This window comes from Mesitornis unicolor, unplaced genomic scaffold (assembly GCF_000695765.1).
Source record: "Mesitornis unicolor isolate BGI_N332 unplaced genomic scaffold, ASM69576v1 scaffold965, whole genome shotgun sequence".
Lineage (NCBI taxonomy): Eukaryota > Metazoa > Chordata > Aves > Mesitornithiformes > Mesitornithidae > Mesitornis > Mesitornis unicolor.
The window spans coordinates 18,970-39,035 of record NW_010184570.1 but is presented as its reverse complement, the minus strand read 5'-3'; the positions used below and the strand labels follow the sequence as shown (position 1 = coordinate 39,035).

At 38.9% G+C, this 20,066-nt stretch overlaps 1 protein-coding gene across 1 annotated transcript; it reads left to right on the top strand.

Moving 5' to 3' along the window:
• Nucleotides 1-21: 21 nt before the first annotated feature.
• On the top strand, nucleotides 22-17,820 carry EIF3B (eukaryotic translation initiation factor 3, subunit B). The gene is made up of 19 exons (XM_010184486.1): nucleotides 22-322; nucleotides 4,118-4,310; nucleotides 5,641-5,760; nucleotides 5,850-5,907; nucleotides 6,523-6,651; nucleotides 7,684-7,841; nucleotides 8,733-8,864; nucleotides 8,973-9,039; nucleotides 9,590-9,636; nucleotides 10,438-10,648; nucleotides 11,201-11,273; nucleotides 11,758-11,880; nucleotides 12,395-12,473; nucleotides 13,310-13,448; nucleotides 14,088-14,213; nucleotides 14,765-14,842; nucleotides 15,338-15,446; nucleotides 15,990-16,107; nucleotides 17,242-17,820. Exons 1-18 carry the CDS (start codon nucleotides 22-24, stop codon nucleotides 16,091-16,093), a joined length of 2,247 nt encoding a protein of 748 aa, XP_010182788.1. The 3' UTR covers nucleotides 16,094-16,107; nucleotides 17,242-17,820.
• The last annotated feature ends 2,246 nt before the right edge of the window (nucleotides 17,821-20,066 follow it).

The window sequence follows — 20,066 nt, the reverse complement described above, 5'->3', positions numbered from 1 at the left end:
GGGAAGGGAGGGGCCCGTGGGATGGCGGGAGAGCCCCGGCAGCGGGCCCCGGCACTGCCCGCTGGAAAGGGGCGCTGGGGAGGCCGCGACTGCTCTGGGCTGAGCCGAGGGGTGCTGGACAGCCTGTGGCCGTGCCAGGGGGCGCGAGTAGCGGGCGCCTCTGGGTTGCCTTGTGTACGAGCCGTGTCCCGTCGTGCTATCCCGAGAGAGTGCGGGGGGGAACCGGGTCCTCTGCTGCGAAACGCTCCGCTTCTCCAAGTCCTTGTGGACCTGACAGCTGTTCCGTGGCGGCCTCTCCAGCGTGGTTTATGTGTGATACCAAGTACACGTCTGCAGTGTAGCAGCGGTTCTGAAATGAACTTTTTTCTGGTGTATCTGTGTACCATACAATATTGTCTAATAGCTGTTTGGTCTGTTAAAGTGGAGTCATCAAGTTGTGTGCTCTCTGTTTGCCTCCATTAGTTAAACTCAATTGTGAAAACAAGTTTTAACTCACTGACCAGATGCTTGGAAGCTGGATTTCATCTTTCTATTTTTTCCATGCGCCCAGAGTGAAATCCTTAGTTAAATGAGTTCAAGGAGAGTTACTGCTCAGGAAGATGTGATGTAGGTACTTTGTGACAAGAAAATACGGAAAAATTATTTGAATTGGTGGTGGTATACAGGTGCCATGTGTGTCTTCTAGTCCAGTGTTCAGCTTCATAAAATGGCAGAAAAATATCTTAGATTAAGAAAGTGTTCGCTGTTCTCAATTTAGTAGTCTATATGGTTATTTCAACTTGTATGTTTATTTCTTAAAGAGACTTTGGCAAAATTGTTTGCAAGCATGTTGGATTCTTGTTGTCTAGTTCAATGTTTGCTTGATATGTTTTGTATATGTTACAGGATTACTATGTTAAAGTCTTTTTTTTCTGAAACTAGATATATTTCCCATTCTTACCTATTTTGCTATTGAGGATTAATTTGGTTAACTTCTCAGCCGTATGAATAATACAGTGTTAGCAGCTGAATTATGCTGCTGAAGTTTAGTCACTCTTGCTGGTCTGGCTTTCTAGCTGTGTGTGTTACTTCTTGAGCTTCCTTACTCCTTTCACCTCGCCCTGCTGCCTCCACAAGGAGAAAGGCAGTCCGTCAGTGTCACTGAGCCAAGGCTAGTCTACTGCTTATGATAGTATTGCATCTTCAGGAACACCTTTGAGCTGGACCAGCTTTAAGTTTGGACCATCTTGGATGCATTACTTCAGCTTTTTTCTTTTTTTCCAGAAAGGTGTTGGCATGGCAGAACAGCTGATCCAAGTTCAAGCTGGAGAAGGGCTGTCAGATAACCAATTAGGTGCAATGAAGCTTTAGTTCAGATAATGATAGTGGTCTTTAAAATACTGCCAGCTGAAGATAGCTGTGTACCCACCACACCCCGCTCTTCTTGTGGGTGGAATAAGAGCTGGCTAAACCAGCTTCTTGCCCTTTGAAGAGTTCTTTGTTCACAATTTTGAATTTAAGGTAGAGAAATGGAAAAATATAGGTGTTTCTCTTTAATCTCTTATACAGTAGTGGATAAAAAATGTATTGTATTCTTTCACATTACTCCAAATATGCATTCCTTGGTTTGTCTGTAGGCCTACAGAGTCTTTTGTGAGAAGTGGTTATGAAAAATGACTAATACAGCCAAAAAAACTTACCCTTTTGTGTATTGTAGGCTTCTGTGGAAATGTCCCTGTGGGAAATGCTTTCACTTTATATGCAGGAAAAAAATCTAAGATATGGCATTATAGGGTAAATAAAAGTTTTACATGTTATTTTACTGTAATACTAGATTTTTAAATTCCTCCTTTCACTCCTGAGAATTACTGTAGGCATAGCAGACACTTCACATGTTGTAAATCCGAGGCAAGATGTTTCTTATCATTCACGTCTAGCAAGTCCTCCTGCTCTTCACAAATCCTTGTGTTGTGCACTCTTCACTGAATATTTGACATGCTCTGAAGCTTAAATACGGTCTTAGCCATTTTTGAACAGTTGCTGAAAACTAGTAAATAGTTGCTATGAGTTAGAGGAGTTTGTGGAGAGTAAATAAAATGATGTAATGTGGAGGATTATTCCTCTAACCTCTTCAGCTTGCTTTAGTTGCTGCCATCAATAGTAGGTTTTCATAATTTTGGGGTCTTTGTTTTTATTACAGAAGTTAGCATCTTGTAACTTCTTATTTGTAGTTCCTACATACACACAGCATCTTTTTTAGTAATAAATACTGCAAACAACAACATCCTGTGAGTACTATGTAGTCTTGGTGGTGATAGCATCTGTTTGTGCATAAACTTTTGTGAAGCATATTGCCCCAAATCAGTAGAAAGCTTAAATGTAGTAATACCGTGTTGAAGCTTAAAGTTGTAGGGCAGGGTTTTCTGGTAGCTTAAAATTCGAAGTAAGCATTTTTTGTCACTGCTAGAGATCTTTACAGTGCTGTTTCTGGGCAGAATAATTTATAGAATTCCAAAAGAAGCAAAAGTCTGTAAAAAAAGCTTCTTCAGAATATCAGCACATCTAACACCCTTTTTCTTTTGGGCTCGTCTTTAAAATTATTCTGCACGTGTTTGGATTTTTTTTTGTGGTCTGTGAATGATATATGTAGTCTGACTCCAAATTTTGTCTTTATATTCTAATTCAGAAGTATAGTGGCATGCAATTTATTTTCTGTCTAGTCTCGCATTGCGTAGTGGTCTTCACATAGCTTAAGAGTTACTGCAGATAGGCATGCATAATTTTACTATTTATATGGGATGTGTGAAACTGCCGTTCATTTCGGCACATTTGGCTTTTTTGTTAGCAGAATGTCGCTTCTGGTCTGTTTAAGAACACAAAACTAAAAATGTCAATGAAACAGAAATAATCTGCCACTTCTAACTGATGTTTCTTTAGAATACAATAGTGCAGTCATGTTAATGAGTTGCAGGGGCATGACCGATTACACTGAAACAGTCAGTGATGTAGACAAGAATTAAAGTGCATGTCCGGACAGGATAGCTAGGGAATAGTGTGGGAATTTATTCCTGGAGAGGTTTAAAAGTAACCATAGGTTAAAGTTATTTAAGAGATTGTTTGGATAGCCTTATCTTCAGCACTTCTAGCTCAGTCCATTGAGAACCGAATCAATGATGTAATTTTTCTAACTCTTCTTGGATCTACAAGTCACTCCATTTCTGTAGTTGGGTAATGTTAATTTGCAAAGTGCGCCTAAATTCATACATTACCAATGGGGTTTAGTTGGATACAGATAACAGAATTGACTTGAGGAATAGATTAAAGTTAGACACGTCTAGAACTCTACAGAATTAATGTCTAGATGCTTACCGTGTAAAAATAATGCCGTGTTGTTGTTGAAGCTCCTAATTTTGTGCACAGCTTAAGAGGTGTCGTAAGCGATCTCTTCCCAGTAGAAAGATGCTTGGAGCTGACAGTGCAGGGACTGAACAGACCATCTCGTCAGCAAGTACTCTCAAAGTTTATAAGATGATATGGGAGAGGGGATTAGTATGGTTGAAGAATATCCGAAGTATGAAAAGGTGTGTGCTTGTCTTCACTTGCTGCATGCTAAATATGGCTTTAAGTGTCTTGTCTTAGACCTTAATGTTTGTGTTTAATTAAAGGCTTAGACAGAGCATGAGTTCTCAGATGTAATTATAATGATGCTAAGATGTGCAGAGCTTCCAGTATGGCAGATAGTTTTGAATTATGCTAAAACTTTTGTAATGTAGGAGGGAGGTACGTGTTACATTTCTTTTTATCAGTCATTTGGTTATAATTTCAGCAAGGCTACTAGTCAGAGCTTGAGTAGTAAATCTTACAGTTGTCTGCTCTATTGGCGATTTTGAGGACTTTGTGAGCCAGTTCCAACTCCTGAAACAAGCTAATAGAGTAAGTGTTGACCTCAATGGATGGTTTTTCTTTAAGAAAGACTTCAAGGGTTAACTGAAGTTTGTCAAGAAAGTGCGTAATCATGCCTCTTAGCAAGGAAGTATTGTTCGAGTGTTGTGTATTCACTTGTTCCTCTGATAGTGTTCATTCACTACCAAGTTTCTTATTTTCCTGAGTATGTTTGTTTGTTTGTTTTTCCCCCTAGAACTACTTGGTGATGTACTGAAAGATCAGCCACAGGAAGCAGATGGAATTGACTCAGTCATCGTTGTGGATAACGTTCCCCAGGTTGGACCAGACAGACTTGAAAAACTGAAGAATGTAATCCACAAAATATTTTCAAAGTTTGGTAAAATTATAAATGAATTTTATCCAGAAGCAGATGGGAAGACAAAAGGGTAAGTCGTGATAACTCCTACTAGGAATAGCATTGAAACACTGCTCTGACTTACGCTCTATTATTAGTGTCAGTTCTTCATGGCCAGTTTTTATGATGACCTCATAGTCATGTTCATCACTTTCTTCTGCCTTAGTCTGTACAATCCTGACATCTAGTCTGTGACATACAGAAGTTCCCAAGGGAGCTGAGATGTTTAATAGCTCATTAAGCTATAGTCGGGGGTGGGGATTAATTATGGAAACAGTTTAGCTGGGTTTGGAAGACAAATTTCTGTGCAGTACTAAATTAAGTCTTTTGTTAATTTTTTTGCCATTGCTAATAAATAGGTTAAAGGTCCATTTTAGTAAAAAACTTAATAGCAGTGGAGGTACTGTTTATTGTAAAATGGACTGACTGTCGGTATTCTGTCTCTGGTTCCGTACATTAGGGCCTCCAGCTTCCTTAAGTTCAGTGAGCCCTTCTCATGACCCTTTTCCCCTTTGCCAGCTTCTGATTGCTGCTCTTGGTTAATTGCAGCATCTGAAATTGAGAAGAAAGCCAACCAGAAATGATCAGCCCCAAAGGGAGAAGGGAAGGGAAAGAAAGTTTTAGGGAGAGGAATGGGGCAAATATCAATCTGTTAAATATGAGGTTTTACTGAGTCCTGGTACTGTTCTTGGAATAGGATATATTCCTATGTTTAGGAGGAATCCATAATTTAGAAAGCATTTAAGAAGTTTGTTTTCTGGAGTGGAGGGATTGCTGTTTCTGTAAGGTCAGTGTGAGAAGCATGAGAAAATAAATATTCCCTCTGTGTCCATGCCTCTCTTTGAGGCAGTGTCTTACAGTCTACAGGATACTGTGAATTTTAAACCTGCTGGGCTACAAGCTAGATTGTATTAGTGGCAAGAAGGAAGCTGAGTTACATTCACTGTAATTGAAAAGCAAGAGTGGTGCTTTGTGATGCCTATGACAAGAGGATTTACAGTTTCTAAACGTCAGCTGGAAATAGCTGCATACTTTACCTTCCTGTTACTTGCTGTCATTGTTGTTCTGTGTTGCATTGAGCTTAAGTTCATCACTTAGTCTAGCCCATTTACAGAAGGAATATCAGTTTAATTGAGGTCAAGCCCATACAGCTAAAACGTGTATATGTGCCTTGGCCAAAATGGAGATAAGTTGCTTTTGACCCTAATTGATTAGGGACAAGACAATAAGTTATTTTGTGGACACTCTGTACTGAGTTCTTATTTAATCCCCATTGTTTGTTTTTTATTTATTTTATTTTTTAGTATAAGCCTGTTATATAGTTAATGATAACTTCCTGCTTTTATCTTGCTTCATTGTAGGTACATCTTTCTGGAGTACATGTCTCCATCTCATGCAGTGGATGCTGTGAAGAATGCAGATGGATACAAACTGGATAAACAACACACTTTCAGAGTCAACCTTTTCACAGACTTTGATAAGTGAGTGCAGCCATTGTGTGCATCTGTAGATTTTGTGATTCTAACCAAGAGTACGTGCACAGCATGTAACCAATAAACTACTCTTTCAGGTACATGACAATCAGCGATGAATGGGAAATCCCTGAGAAACAACCATTTAAGGATTTGGTAAGGATATTTTTGAAAAGCAGAAGGAATATTCAACATAATATGAAATGATTACTTCATTGCTGGAGTGTTGATATGAAAATAGCAAAGATGCGTTAATAGCGTTGTTATAAGTAGCAGTGGTGATTGCATGCTCCTGTTCCTTCATTTTCACTGTTGTGAAGTGACAGGAAAAACTTAGCAGTTCTGCTTAGCAGTTCTGCATAAGGTAGAACTTAAGAATAAATAATGATTTATTCTAAAAAAGTTATTCTAAAATAGAGTTTTGAAATAGTCTTCTTAAATGTTGGAGGCAAACTTCTGTGTGTGTTACTACTAGCTCTGTAAAAAGTCCTGTGGAAGAAAGAATAACACACACCAAAAGTTTCTTAAGTTATTTTAGGCAAGAGGTGTTTAAACATCATTAAACCACCTTGAAGGTCCACCTTTTTATGATCTGTTCTCTTAGCCTCCAGTAACTGGTAATTTGAATTATTTAATTGCATTTTAAAAACTTGGTTGCAAGTTTCCAAAGTGGCATTATCTATGTAAGACCAACTTCCACCTGCCAGCTAGATTAATTTGGGGAACTTCTTGTCTTAGCCTTTGACTCGCTAATAATTTTTTTTTTTTTAGGGTAATCTACGATACTGGTTGGAAGATCCTGACTGTAGGGATCAGTACAGTGTGATCTTTGAGTCAGGAGACCGGACCTCCATTTTTTGGAATGATATCAAGGAACCTGTTCAAATTGAAGACAGAGCAGTGAGTGTCCTGGAAGTGCTGTGCGTTGCAGATAGACTGTCAGTCTCACTCATTTTATGACGTTTCAGGTTTTTCATTATAATTTTTTTTTCCCCATTGCTGAAATACTCTTTTTCTTCCTTTTGAAGAGGAGTGGTGAAATTGCATCCTTTAGAATTAGACTTAGCAGCTTAGGTAAAACAAATGTGGAATTAACCTCTTTGTGGGTTTTTTTGGTTTTGATTTATTTTATTGTAACTGGTTTGTGATGCCTGTTAGCTTCCTTCATCTGTATATTCCAGATGATTCAGAAAGGCCTGAAAATGCAAAGTCAGAGTTTGAGGAGTGCTATTCATCAGAGCTGAGTATGTGCTGAAGTATGCTGCTTCTGACCACTCTCTGCCTTTTTGCTGACTGCAGAGGTGCTGAAGAGGAGGAGCTAGTTTGATAATAGCATATAAAAGGGAGAGTTAGTGTGCCTGTCTGCTGCAGGCAGTTGACTTGCTGAGAACTGTTGGTACCCAGCAGCATTTTCTTTAATAACCATTGTGCATTACAGTAGAAGGAAGTTGGCTCTGGAATGATGAGTAATTTTGCTCATCACCATGGTCACTGGCCATGGTCTGTGTTGCTGATACCTCTTTTACTTAGCTGAAAGTCAAGAGCTGTATTGTTAAGAAATTTGAAAATACTTACTCTTGAGAAGAGTATGCTCTTCCTAGGGCTGAAAGACAACAAGGAAACCTAAGCCTCTTACATGGGTTTATTTGTTACTGTATAAAGGTTGTCACTGTACCTGGAAAATAGTTTTTGGGTAATCAGTAAGCTGAAAAAGTCTCAGTTGACAGTTTTCAACCTGAATAATAAGGACTGTGCATTATGTGCATGAAATTAAACTCCACAACTAGTCCAATATATCACAAATTCTGAAATCTCCCACTTAGTAAATAGATTTGCAAAATGTGATGTTGCAAGCCACACATCAATTATTTCCCCTTTAAGAATCCAGTATGAAATTAAACCTTTGTGTATACTGTTTTTTTTTTAATCCAGCGGTGGACAGAAACTTACGTGCGTTGGTCCCCGAAGGGCACCTACTTGGCTACGTTTCACCAGAGAGGCATCGCACTTTGGGGTGGAGAGAAGTTCAAGCAGATTCAAAGGTTTAGTCACCAGGGAGTGCAGCTTATTGACTTCTCGCCTTGTGAAAGGTACGGAATATGACTGGTTTGGGTTAAGAGATCAAAAGCGTGAAGCACATACATTCTGGCTGCTGCGCTGTCAAATCTCATGTGGTTTGGGTCTCCCATTTGCCTTTGCCTTTGGAAGTACTGCTTTTCATGCATAAATCCTTCTTGGAATGAATGAAACTCTGCTTGACTTTTCTTTGTCTTCAGGGTTGATACTGAACATAATCTGGAATAACTGGTTTACAAAATCGAGCTCACAAGTTTCCTCAAAGACGTTATTATCCCAAGGGAGAAGACCATATTTTTTCCTCTGTGTCTGTAGAGCTAAGTTTCTAGTTCTCTGAAAAGTTTCCTCCAAATCTGTCATACTGAAATTAATTCCTTAAACTTTCTTTGATGTTAAAGAGTTCTTCAGAGAAGGCTAAAATTATTTCAGGACTGAGGTGAATCTTGTTTTGCTAGTTTTTAAGTAACATATTTGGAAGCAATTAGGTTTTATTTTTAGTTGTATTAAAGAGAGGTTATTTATCTTTAAATTGAGAAGTATAGTGTACCTATAGTTCAAGTTGTCTAAGGCCATTGGGTTTATATTTGGTTCAAAACAAATTATGTTTTTGTGGCAAAACTATATAGCAGGTAACAGTGTATTTGGTGAGTTCCCCTCTCTTGTAACATCAGCATGGGAAGACTTGCATGTAGATCTAGAGTCTCTTCAGCCAGAGGGATGCCAGGGAAATGCTGTGTCTTGGAAGCTTTCTCCCCCTTTATCGTACTGTTCTTACTTTTCCTTCTTCTCCAAAAAATCCCATTAGAGAAACTGCTGTTTGGAAGTGCATTGTATTGAAATATTATTTGGATGAAAGCACTGACATACTAGATTAAGTTTTGATAGTGAAATTATTTCTTTTGTAGGTATTTGGTGACCTTCAGCCCTTTGATGGACACGCAGGATGACCCTCAGGCTATTATCATCTGGGATATTCTGACTGGGCAAAAGAAGCGAGGATTCCACTGTGAAAACTCAGCTCACTGGCCTATTTTTAAGTAGGTTGAGAAACAGAATTAGAGAGAACAAGTAGTCCCAGACTTTGTTTAATAAAAAGGCAGTTCCTACATAATATTATTCTTTTTTTTTTCTTTTTATTTGCTTAGATGGAGTCATGATGGTAAATTCTTTGCTCGAATGACTTCAGATACCCTCAGCATCTATGAAACACCTGTAAGTTTGTGGTTTTTTGCTTAACACTTATTGCGTTACCGTATCAGTATTTCCCAAGGTATCTATTTTAAAGGATACATTTTAATAATATGCTCTAGAGCTGGGCTTAGAAGGGGAGAAATCCATTTGTTCTTGTCTTGCTCTTTCCTGGGTGGGAAAGCTGAGTCTGACAGTAAATTTCACACCACACTTCTAGAAGGACTAGACAGCTCAATATACTACTTACAAGAGTCAATAGGATCAAGGCTATGTGATGCCTCCCAGTCCTCTGTAGCAGGTGAGTGCCAAAGTACCCAAAACACACTATAAATTGCAGCCTGATTTAGTCTGTTTTGCTTTTTCATTGTACTTCGGGCCGCTGTAGTCATTAATTCAGTACAGCAACTTTAATGTTATTTGTAATTGTGGTATACATATGTTCATAATGAAAAATGGGGTTACAGGGTCTCTGAAAACTGTATGCAATTTCCTAGTTTACATGCTCTAATAATAAAAGGTGTGTAAATACAAAAATGTTACTAACTTGAAAATTCACAACTTTTTCTTTCAGTCTATGGGTTTGTTGGACAAAAAAAGCTTGAAAATCACTGGGATAAGGTGAGTCTATTCCTTTGTAGAGATGACTGCTCTCTTCAGCTGGAATCTTCGGGTCTTTGTTAGGCTGAGAGGAATCTTAGACTGTTTCCTAGAGCAAATGGCCTCATATGATGAAGTGGTAAAATTAAGCAAACTGGCAAATAGGAATGGGAAACATCTCCATTTATTGACGTCTACAGTTGACAGCTTCTACACTTTGAAATCCTTTATGTGGTACTGCTTAATCCAGCGTCTAGCTTGGGAGGCCTGTTCTTTGTCTACAAAACCAAACTAGTATGCAGTTTGTTAGGGAGCATCTAGTTAACAAGATTTGTATGCTGCCTTAAAACAGCAGACTGTGTACTGCCTGTAGCAAGGAACGGGTCTGGTTTATGTGTGTCTGCACAGTAGACACTGACTCCTTTGAGAGTTTTTGAGGTACCTCTGCATAGCAACAAGAAAATCAGGTGTACCCAGGTGCAGGAAGATTGCCTCCAGTGTAATTTAATAGGGTTTTTTGCTTGTTGGTTTAATCAGCCTGTTTTTGAGAGCTTTGGTGGTTGTATTGGGTATAACCCCTACTCTTTAGTTAATGTTACTGTTTTAGTAACAGTGGTCATATAACAAGTTTAAATACCTGTTTAGAAGTCTGTTTTGGTAATGATATGTGTAATGTTACATTGTTCTCAATTGCTTGTCTGTATCTGTTATTGAGGATTGAGATTTGTCTGCAGCACTCAGATACAATAATGGAAGTGATTTCTGCTTGTAATATCTCTAACTAAAAATTAAAATGGCATATTTTTAACTTTCTTCCTGTAGAGACTTCTCGTGGTCTCCAGGTGGTAACATAATTGCTTTCTGGGTGCCTGAGGACAAAGATATCCCAGCAAGAGTGACTTTGATGCAGCTGCCTTCTAGACAAGAAATTCGTGTGCGGAATTTGTTCAATGTAGTAGATTGTAAGCTACATTGGCAGAAGAACGGGGATTACCTGTGTGTGAAGGTAGACAGGACCCCCAAAGGCACACAGGTATGTGGATTCTGATTATATTAATAAAATTTGGTTCTACTTATGCTGACACTTCATTTTCTTACAATATTGTATGTTAATATAGACAGTGTAAATTATATTATGTCAAAGCTGCTTTTCATTTTTCCGTTTGAACTTAAGGCATGTGGAGAACGCATGTAATGTTTGCATCCAAAATTTGCTTTGGCTTTAGTGGCCTCTTGGACTTGGGAGAGCTGTGTGCCTCATGTCTCTTTTTACTTACTGTTACCCATAGGTCATACTGCACGGTGTGCTGTGTGGTTATCTGTCTTAATTAAATTTCATAACAGTCTGAAAAGAAACAAATGCTTTTGTACAGGTCTTCAGTTATTCTTTATCAGAAAAATTTAGAGTGTGTGGGGTAATGAGGCATACTGTGTTTATCTGCTCTCATTACAGAAACAAATCTTGACTCTGTCTCGTCCTACGTCCTGACAGGCTAATTGTGTAGTTGTCCTTCTATGCCTAGCAATAAAATTATTTGCTCTACTGGTTCTGTGCTGGGTAATGAGGTGATCTTGGCCTTTACAGGGAGTAGTGACCAATTTTGAAATATTCCGAATGAGAGAGAAACAGGTGCCAGTGGATGTGGTGGAAATGAAAGGTAATGCCAAGTATTTCCTTACTCCTGATGTTTAACCTTTTTGGGTAGACACTTGTGTGTTTTTTAAAAATTCCTGTGAACATGTAACATTTTTAGGAAGTTAACTCTCTTGATGGGAGCTACAGTATTCATGTTGCAGGGCATCTCATGTAAAAATGAGAAATAAAAACTTTTGTTGCCAGTCATGCTTGTGACTGACTAGAAAAATGACAGAACTGAAAATTTGCTATTAATAAGTTGCTAAGGCTGATATTACGAGTGTATTTTGTAGAAGATGGGAGACTTCAGAGCTATTGTTTGACACAAACACTTCCCATAACTCCCTGCATTTGCCTTACCAATCTGTGTTTTAAAAGATGTGGCAAAGTCTGTTAACTGATGGCTTCTCTCTCTTCAAAGTCTTGGTTATCTTTGGTAACTGTTTGAAATGAAAGCTTTGTATTGTCTTTTGACGGAGTTTTGACCCCTTTTTCTTTTGTTACAGAAAGCATCATAGCCTTTGCGTGGGAACCTAATGGCAGCAAGTTTGCTGTGTTGCATGGAGAAACTCCACGAATTTCGGTTTCCTTTTACCATGTTAAAAACAATGGGAAAATAGAACTTATAAGTAAGTGACTGCAAAACAAGTTATAAGTGCAGATACTAAGCATTTTGCATGACAGTAGATGGAGTAGACTTGAAATTGTGGCAGTTTGTTGTGGACAGTATGGCAATAGGTGCTATACCCAACATTGTATTCTAGAAATCTAACTTTCTTGTGACAGCTAAACTGTTTTTGCTTTGAATCAGTCCAGGGTCTGGGAATAAAAGGCCTATAGGCCAGAATAATTTTGTGGCCTTGGGAAGTTCATGTGATATGATAGCACAGACTTGTCACACTTCAGATAAAATTTATTCCCAAGCTGGGTGTTAGAGTCTTCTCATCTCCTCCTCTTCTGCTAGCTTTGGGTATTTTGGTGCTACTGTTTTGTCTTTGAAAGTGCAGAGCTAAGGGGTGTTGTTAAGACTTGCTTGCAGAGTTCAAAAATGTCTTTTGAGAAATGGGTGGAGTTGACTACCTGTAAGCTAACTGATGGCATTGGATTGAGATCTTTTTCTGAATTAATCTTGTTTCTTTCCAGAAACATTTGACAAACAGCAAGCAAACACAATATTCTGGAGTCCTCAAGGGCAGTTTGTAGTGTTGGCTGGCCTCAGAAGGTGAGTATTGCACAGGTTACTGAACACCACATCCATTTTAAGGAGGAAAATCTCTTTGAGTATCTCATGAAACAAGAACAAACAAGAAGTGTTTGGTATCTCCGCGAGTGTTGCATTACTGTGTAATCCCAGTACAGCTTTGCAAAAGCAAGGAAAAGGAAAAGGAGATGCAATTTCATGAAGTATCTTAGTCCTCTGTAACCTTTACTTGCTATTTTTGCCATATCAAATGAATAATTCATTTTTCAACAAAAAAGTTTAGAAACACTTTTCACCTGTTTAAGTTAAACACTGTCTGTCAACTAATCCAGTTTGTACCACACATGTGGCTCTTGCAATGCGTTGCTGTCATAGCCTTGTGCCTCCTCATGGGCCATACCTTTTAATGACAAAGCTGTTTTACAAAAGAGTTATCAAGAAAGTTTCACGCTACAGCAAGTGAAAATTATTTTTATTGACTAGTTGAGTAGGATTTATATCTACAAACTTTCAAACAAGCACTGCTGTTCATCTTCGAAGTCTTAATTTTTATCTTTAATCTTGTTTTCACTATGCTGAGACAAGTTTTATGCTGAGTATGTTTTCACTGTGACTTTAATAACAAATAAAATGGGTTAAGGGTCACTGAACATAGAAACAGAAGTGTAATTCTTGGACTTTTGTTGTTATTCATAGCATTGCTTTCTAGCCACAGAGACTGGTATGAGCCTGTTTCTTGGTTGTTGTGGAAGATGCTTTGTAGTGAGTAGTTGTAAAGATGCAGCTTGTGAAATGCTTTTTTAAAAAAACAGGCTATACTGGTGTGTAAAACAATCTGTCTTGGTTTGTCTTTGCAGCATGAATGGTGCCTTAGCATTTGTTGATACATCTGACTGCACCATGATGAATATTGCTGAACACTACACAGCTTCAGATGTGGAATGGGATCCTACAGGCAGATACATTGTGACTTCTGTGTCTTGGTGGAGCCACAAGGTACTAATGCTTGCTTTTTTTTCTTTTTCCTTCCTCTTCCAGGGGTGTTGGAAAGGGCTATTGGTTAGGAAGAGAAAATAGACACCTGTCACTGGTCTTACGACTTAAAACCCAAACCATAGTTTTATATATTAATTTCTGAATATCAGTATTTATTTGGGCCATTAGCTTCACCAGTTGTCCAAAATAAGTTCTGGAAGGGCAGCTCATGAGTCTAAACAGTGGCCTTTTTCTGAATTTTCATTATGTCGTTAGTGATTGGAAACTTGATCTCCTTGTGGTCCACACAGAACAACAGGATTTATTGCACCTGTCAGTACTCCGGCATGGTTCTAGCCACTGCACTGTAATCTTCTCCTCTACAAGTACAGAATCTGAGACTTAAGAATATGATAGAAGGGCTGGCTTAGTTTCAAACTGTTGTGGTCCTCCAGAAGGTAACTTCTTGTAAAGCTTCAGTGGAACAAATATTTTGCTAAAGTAATTTCACTTGTGCAAGGAAGGCACTAACAAAAAGAGCACCCTGGTTTTGTTGACTGATGGTGCTGATTTTATAAGACCCTTAAGACATGGAGTAAGGACTACTGTGTGAAGTTACAGCTTATCTTGAATACTGAGATGGTGCACTGCTTTTCCCAGGTGGACAATGCGTATTGGTTATGGACCTTTCAAGGCCGCCTGCTTCAGAAGAACAATAAGGACAGGTTCTGTCAGCTTCTCTGGAGACCACGACCAGCTACCTTGCTCAGTGAGGATCAGATAAAGGTAGTGTGTTCTTCTGACTCTTTCTGCTGATGTAGATTTGGCGTGCAAGCATACTTGGTTTATTTTATCTTTTTGAGGATGAGGCTCGAACTGTTACAGAGTTACACAACTGCCTTTCACCCTGAATTTGTGTGCGGAAAAAGCCAACAACGCTCCCCCCCAAAAAAAAAACCAACCAACCAACAAACCAACCATTGCTTGTAGGAGACCTCACTTCTGGAAATGACTGTAAATATTAACTGTTCCTTAAGCTCAGAATAGAAATGGTGACCAGTTGTTCTTACAGTTAGGGTACAGTGAAAGAGTATAAAGAACAGCAGCATTTGATTTAGCTGCCCAGACTTCACTAATTGCATGTGTACTGAAGCATTTACATGATCTGTAAGCCAGGAAGGACAAACAAAATTATCGTGAAGGGGAATTGCCTAGAGGAGAGATGTTTTTAAAAAATGCATATCCTGCTTAGGCATACCAAGGGAGTTCTTACAGATTATGATGGTTGTGATTCCTAGTCTGATATCCTAGTTGCAATAAAATTCCCTGTTTTACAGCAAATTAAGAAGGACCTGAAGAAATACTCGAAGATATTTGAGCAGAAGGATCGCCTGAGCCAGTCCAAAGCTTCAAAGGCAAGACAATTTTGGAACATAATAATGTAGATTAAACTAACCTGTCCTTAGTTGTTTTGAAATGGGTATGTGTAAGTTAAATTACTTTTATAACAGACATCTATGTTCATTTGAATCCAAATGTTTATAGAGTTCGTTCCAATAGGTAGTTCAGACAGATGCTACTAAACTGTCAGGTTGAACAGTAGTGAATCTGGAGAGGCACTTGTGTTACCTTTTACCTCATCAGGTAAAAGTGGTACAATTTTGGGGTTCTTAGTGAGTTGCTGTATTAGCCAGTCTTTAAGTAAAGCTCTTTAAATTAAAAAAAAAAAACCACACACAAAAAAAAACCCCACACTTCACCAAAGCAGCTTTTTGATTATATAAGAGAGAGAGCTTTTTTCTTTTGTTTAAATCAGTACAAAGTGTGTTCACGAGGAAGAAGTTTGGCTCGCTAGCAAATAGGGAATTGATTTACTGGAGGAGTTTAACAACCTCTTCCTGCCTCTGTAGGAGCTGGTGGAAAGGAGACGTACAATGATGGAAGAGTTCAGGAAGTACCGCAAGATGGCACAAGAGTTATACATGGAGCAGAGGAACGAACGTCTAGAGCTTCGAGGAGGTGAGCCACACAGTGCTTGTAAAGACTTGCTGCTAGATAACTACTGCTTCTCACCAAATAACTACCCTATCCTGGGGATTCATCCACTTCTCTTCCTTCGTTTCCTCCCAAAGCTATTTCATTGTTCTCTGAAGGTTATTTATACTTTTTATCCTGAATCACAACATATCTTGAGGGGTTTTTGGGTTTTGTTTTTTGTTTGTTTTGGGGTTTTTTATGGGAGAATGCTCAAATATTGCTGGCTGCCAGATGTTGGTGTCTGCGTTTTACCCGTTTACACTTCACGACAAGCATAGGCTTGACCTTGGGATAAGACTGAGAAGATTTGGTTATTGCATTTAACCAGAAAATCCATAGAAGCCCTATGGTGGGAGACAGTAATGCTTTGGTTGTCATTTAATGAATTTAGCATGTACTTGTTATGGTTTAAAGCACCAAATACTCCTTGTTTCACTGCTGTCTTAAGGACTCTGCCAAGAGCATAAAATCTTTTCATTGCTGCCTTGTCCGAGGCATTCAGTGGTAATGTTTTCTCCATTCCAGGGGTAGACACAGATGAGCTGGACAGCAATGTCGATGACTGGGAGGAGGAGACTGTTGAATTTTTTATCAATGAAGAAATTATTACCCTTGCAGAACCAGAGTAATTAATAAAACTGTGGTAAGATAGCATATTTCTCAGTAGAGACAAACTTCTTCTGTAAGCTGTTGCTACAGGTTCTATAATTTGCTTGAGAAAGTTAGGTCTGTTCCATGATCGAGTGTGTTATTCTGAGTTGCTTTGTGTGTTCTCTGTGGCTAGAGGGGACAAACAAAAGGTTTTTCTTAAAAGTAATCACAGATAATTAGATTTATGAGCTGTACTGAGCAGAGTACTGTGTATGTCCTTTCTTGCCAGAGTGATCAAACCCACAACGGTGTCAGGGTCAACTTTAAAACACCGTCTGTTGCAGACTCTAAAAGTTCTGTCAGGAGGAGAAATTGTAGTTAGTATGAGATAGAAATCTTGCCTTTTGGAATAATTGCGTGCGAGTTCAAGATTGAACAGTTTAAATACTGTACTAAAGATTATACAGTAGATTAAAACTTTGAGTAGATATTTAAATATCCACATGAACTCTGCTCTCATTTTCTAGAAACGTTGAGTAGAATTCGGGCAGTAGCATATTCTTGTGTGCTGTTACTGCTTGTTGCTGAAATATTTTATTTAATCCACTGCTTTTCCCCATTCCTTTTTGTGAATTTATATTAGACATTTGTTGAAAACAGGCTGCTTTCAGCTCCTGTTGTAGGCAATATTCTTTAGGGGAGCTTGACATTGTTGTATTGATGAGGGAAAAGATAATTTGATAGTGAAGGTGCTCACATAGGACTTAAAATTCAGAATGGGTCCCTGCTCTGTCATGTTTAGGATTTCACTGAAATGAGGAAGGGGAGGCTGGAAGGCTGCCTTTTGCAGCTGTAATTCACTCTACAGCTCTTTAGCCTCCAGATATCTAAGGAGTTGAAGTAAAATATGAGCAGTATACCTCTTGGATCTGTAGAAAGATTCAAAGACATCAAGGTTATTAATTTACTTGCATCTGGTTTATCTGCATCCTATACATGGAAGATCCTTTAGTGGAAGGAAGAGGGAGAAAAGCTGCTTACTGTCTGGATTTAAACAAACATCAGTTTAAGAGCAGGTGAAACACACACTTATGTAGGCTTTCACCAACTAGCATCTGTGGTGAGGCTGAGCTGTTGGTATAAAAGCACAGTAACTAACTCACCTATTTTTTTTCCTTTTCTGCAGCACCACCATATCTTGTACTGGAAAGAAGTTCGTTCATTTTCAGAAAGCCTACATCAACTTTGGAATTTTTAATCCATATTCTTGCACTCTGGAAGGGTGGATGCACCAGATTTTCTCCATTCTGATACATTGTAGTGCCTTTAAGTCTTGCTGCCCGCTGCAGCGAGATACTGGAAAGGCGCTGCTTTTAAATTTTTATTCCTTTTTTTTTTTTTAGGATTTGATTTTTTTTTTTCCTTTTTAAATCCACTATTACCAGTATTTACTTCCTGACTTCTGTGCAGTACTTACCAACTGGCAGTTTTTGAGTATTGCCAGTGAGGTGAGATTCATCAGCGCACCTCTTGTCTTACACACACGCACGATGTTACTGTTTCAGGACTCTTTCTATGTCCCGAGTGCATGGACAAGTGTTCATTTTGTTTGGGGAAAAGTCAACAGAACCATTTTTCGTATGATGTGTTTTAGTGTGCTGAAGCAGCACTACAGTGGGCTATATCCTCCTCCTTTCAGATTGCGAAAGGATGTCTCCCTCAAAGAGCTGAATATGGAAATAAAAGCAGACCTATACTAAAACCAGGCTGGCTACGCGTTGTTTGTAGGGAATCTTTCCCTGAATGATGAAAGTCAAACGTACCCACAGTAATGAATATGCTTGCTATTCTGACTATATGGTTCCTTTGGATTTCTTTTGATTTCAGTTCATCATGGCTCTTCTGGTTTCATTTTGTGGTTTGTTTGCTTTTTACAGCGATGGTATGGCTCATTCATCTGACAAGTTGAGCTGTTCACTATGGTGGAGTGACTAGAAACTGAGTGGATTTCTTAAACCATTTGCAAATTTATCCTAGCCTCAGGGACTACTGGATTAGTTTAAGTCTTATTAGTGAACATTGCAAACTTTCAGAGCAGTGCTCTGTATACACATGCTTTATTCTCTCTGCTACAGTACCTAGATTAGTTTCTAAAGCCCTCTATGCTCAGAGGGGAGAAGTATACCTAAAGCTGGTGGAGCAACTTCTCTGTATTTGTATTTATGAGTAGCAATCTGGAAGTTGGCCTGCTGCTTGCCCTCTGAGGGCAGAGGAGAATGAGGATGTTCCTGCCTCCTCTCCTGAACCGGCCAGAGACATTGCTAACGTGAGCCCTCCTGATGGGCTCTTTTTAAACTCTGAGCTCACATAGCAGGGTCTGACAGATCTGAAGCAGAAGGCAGAGGGTCTCCCACTCAGCTGGAGGCAGCCAAGGCACAGTAATGATTTTAGCACTCGCTTTTCTTTGTCCTTAGGTGAACTTGCTGTGATAGCAAATACACAAACCCTCCAATTAACTCCCATGTTCTCTTCACCAGGAGAACTCTGCAAAGTAATTGTTCTGTAATGATGGTATTGACTTAGTTCCTATAGTTCACTCTTAAACCAAGGAGTGGGTTTTTTTTTCCAGAAGTCTAAATTAGTTTCTAGTTTTCTGCATTTGTTTGTTCATAGTAATGTATGATTTAAGTTTTGTGTGCAGTATTCACTAAGTTCATCTCTCAACTGGACTGAAAAAAACCAATTACTTTCTGCCAAAACAGTGTAGAAGACCTTCTAGCACACAAGTGTTTCTCAGTAATGGCTTGAACTTTTATAGCAGGAATCACTTTAATTACCCTTTAGTTGTGAAGAGCTGCCTTCTCAACTACTTTCTAAGTTATGAATTGAGTTAAAAGGGTTTTTTCCCTCGTCTCCATGCAATAAAGTTTTAATAGGCTACTGTGGAGTTTATTCCTGCTTTCAGACTCAAGGAATGTAATGCCAATCTTAAATGAATTGAGTCCTCTTCTGATATGCCTCTCTGAAATGTGGCTCATCATAGAGGGGGGGGTGGGGAAAAACCCCCAAAACTTGATGCTCCTGTAGGAGCTTTGGCAGCTGAGAAGATGTCCTGACCAACAGTTAAGGCCTTGTCTCATCTCTAACCCTGGCATTTCTGACGCTGCTCCCCTCAATTACTGTGGTTTTTTCTGTAGTGTTTCTTACTTCAGAAGCTTTTTGCAAATTATGTGCCACTGAAATTCCTTTATGAGTATGTGTTTGGTGAATAGTCTGACATACCTTGGAATAACATGAGTTGTAGGGAGGAAGGTCAAAACAGAAGCAGGTTTGTAGGTACTGCTATAGAGATGTATGAGGGATGGGGAGGCTTCCAGCTGCAGTTGTATCTCCACTGAATGCCTTTAAGGGTCCAGAATTTGGGGGGCTGGGAAAGAAACAATCCTTAAGCGTTAAGTAGGACGGTATCTCTCATTGTGTTTGTTCAAGTATTGTCTTAAGTATTTTTAATGATTGTTCTTAAATAGCAAGATTAACTGGAACAATTCGTACAATCCTGGGCTAGTCTTCAAAGTCTTTATCTTGAGTTTGTAATAAACATTCTCATGACCTTTTAACCATCTGCAGTCCTTGATGCAAACTTCATAAGGCAAGTTTTGTTCACTTGCTCTACTAAGTTTTTACTTCTTAATTTCTAATAATTTTTAATAAAACCTTACTGTAACTTTTGAGCTTTGACTGTTTTACTGTCAATAAATAATGAAGACAAAAGGCGATCTTGTTTCGGTGGGTTTTTTTAATAGGTTGTTGTAATGAATGAACTGACACTAAAAATACTGAAAGATTGCCTTCCTGAACGTAGGAGTCATGAAATGCCACTGTGTGTGAAGTGACAATAAGTTTGCTTTTGGCTCAGGGAGCAGCAAGCTGTTTCCCGACTGTTTCAATGGCTGGTGCCAGTTCTTGTGCAAGCCTGGAGGGGCCAGGGTGCTTCTGGCTCAACCTCTGGTG

Coding starts and splice junctions, on each gene's coding strand:
- EIF3B (XM_010184486.1), top strand. CDS start 22: ATGGCGGGAGAGCCCCGGCAGCGGGCCCCGGCACTGCCCGCTGGAAAG. Junction 9,637..10,437: donor TTGAAAATCACTGGGATAAG/GTGAGTCTATTC, acceptor TTCTTCCTGTAG/AGACTTCTCGTGGTCTCCAG. Junction 15,447..15,989: donor ACGTCTAGAGCTTCGAGGAG/GTGAGCCACACA, acceptor TCTCCATTCCAG/GGGTAGACACAGATGAGCTG.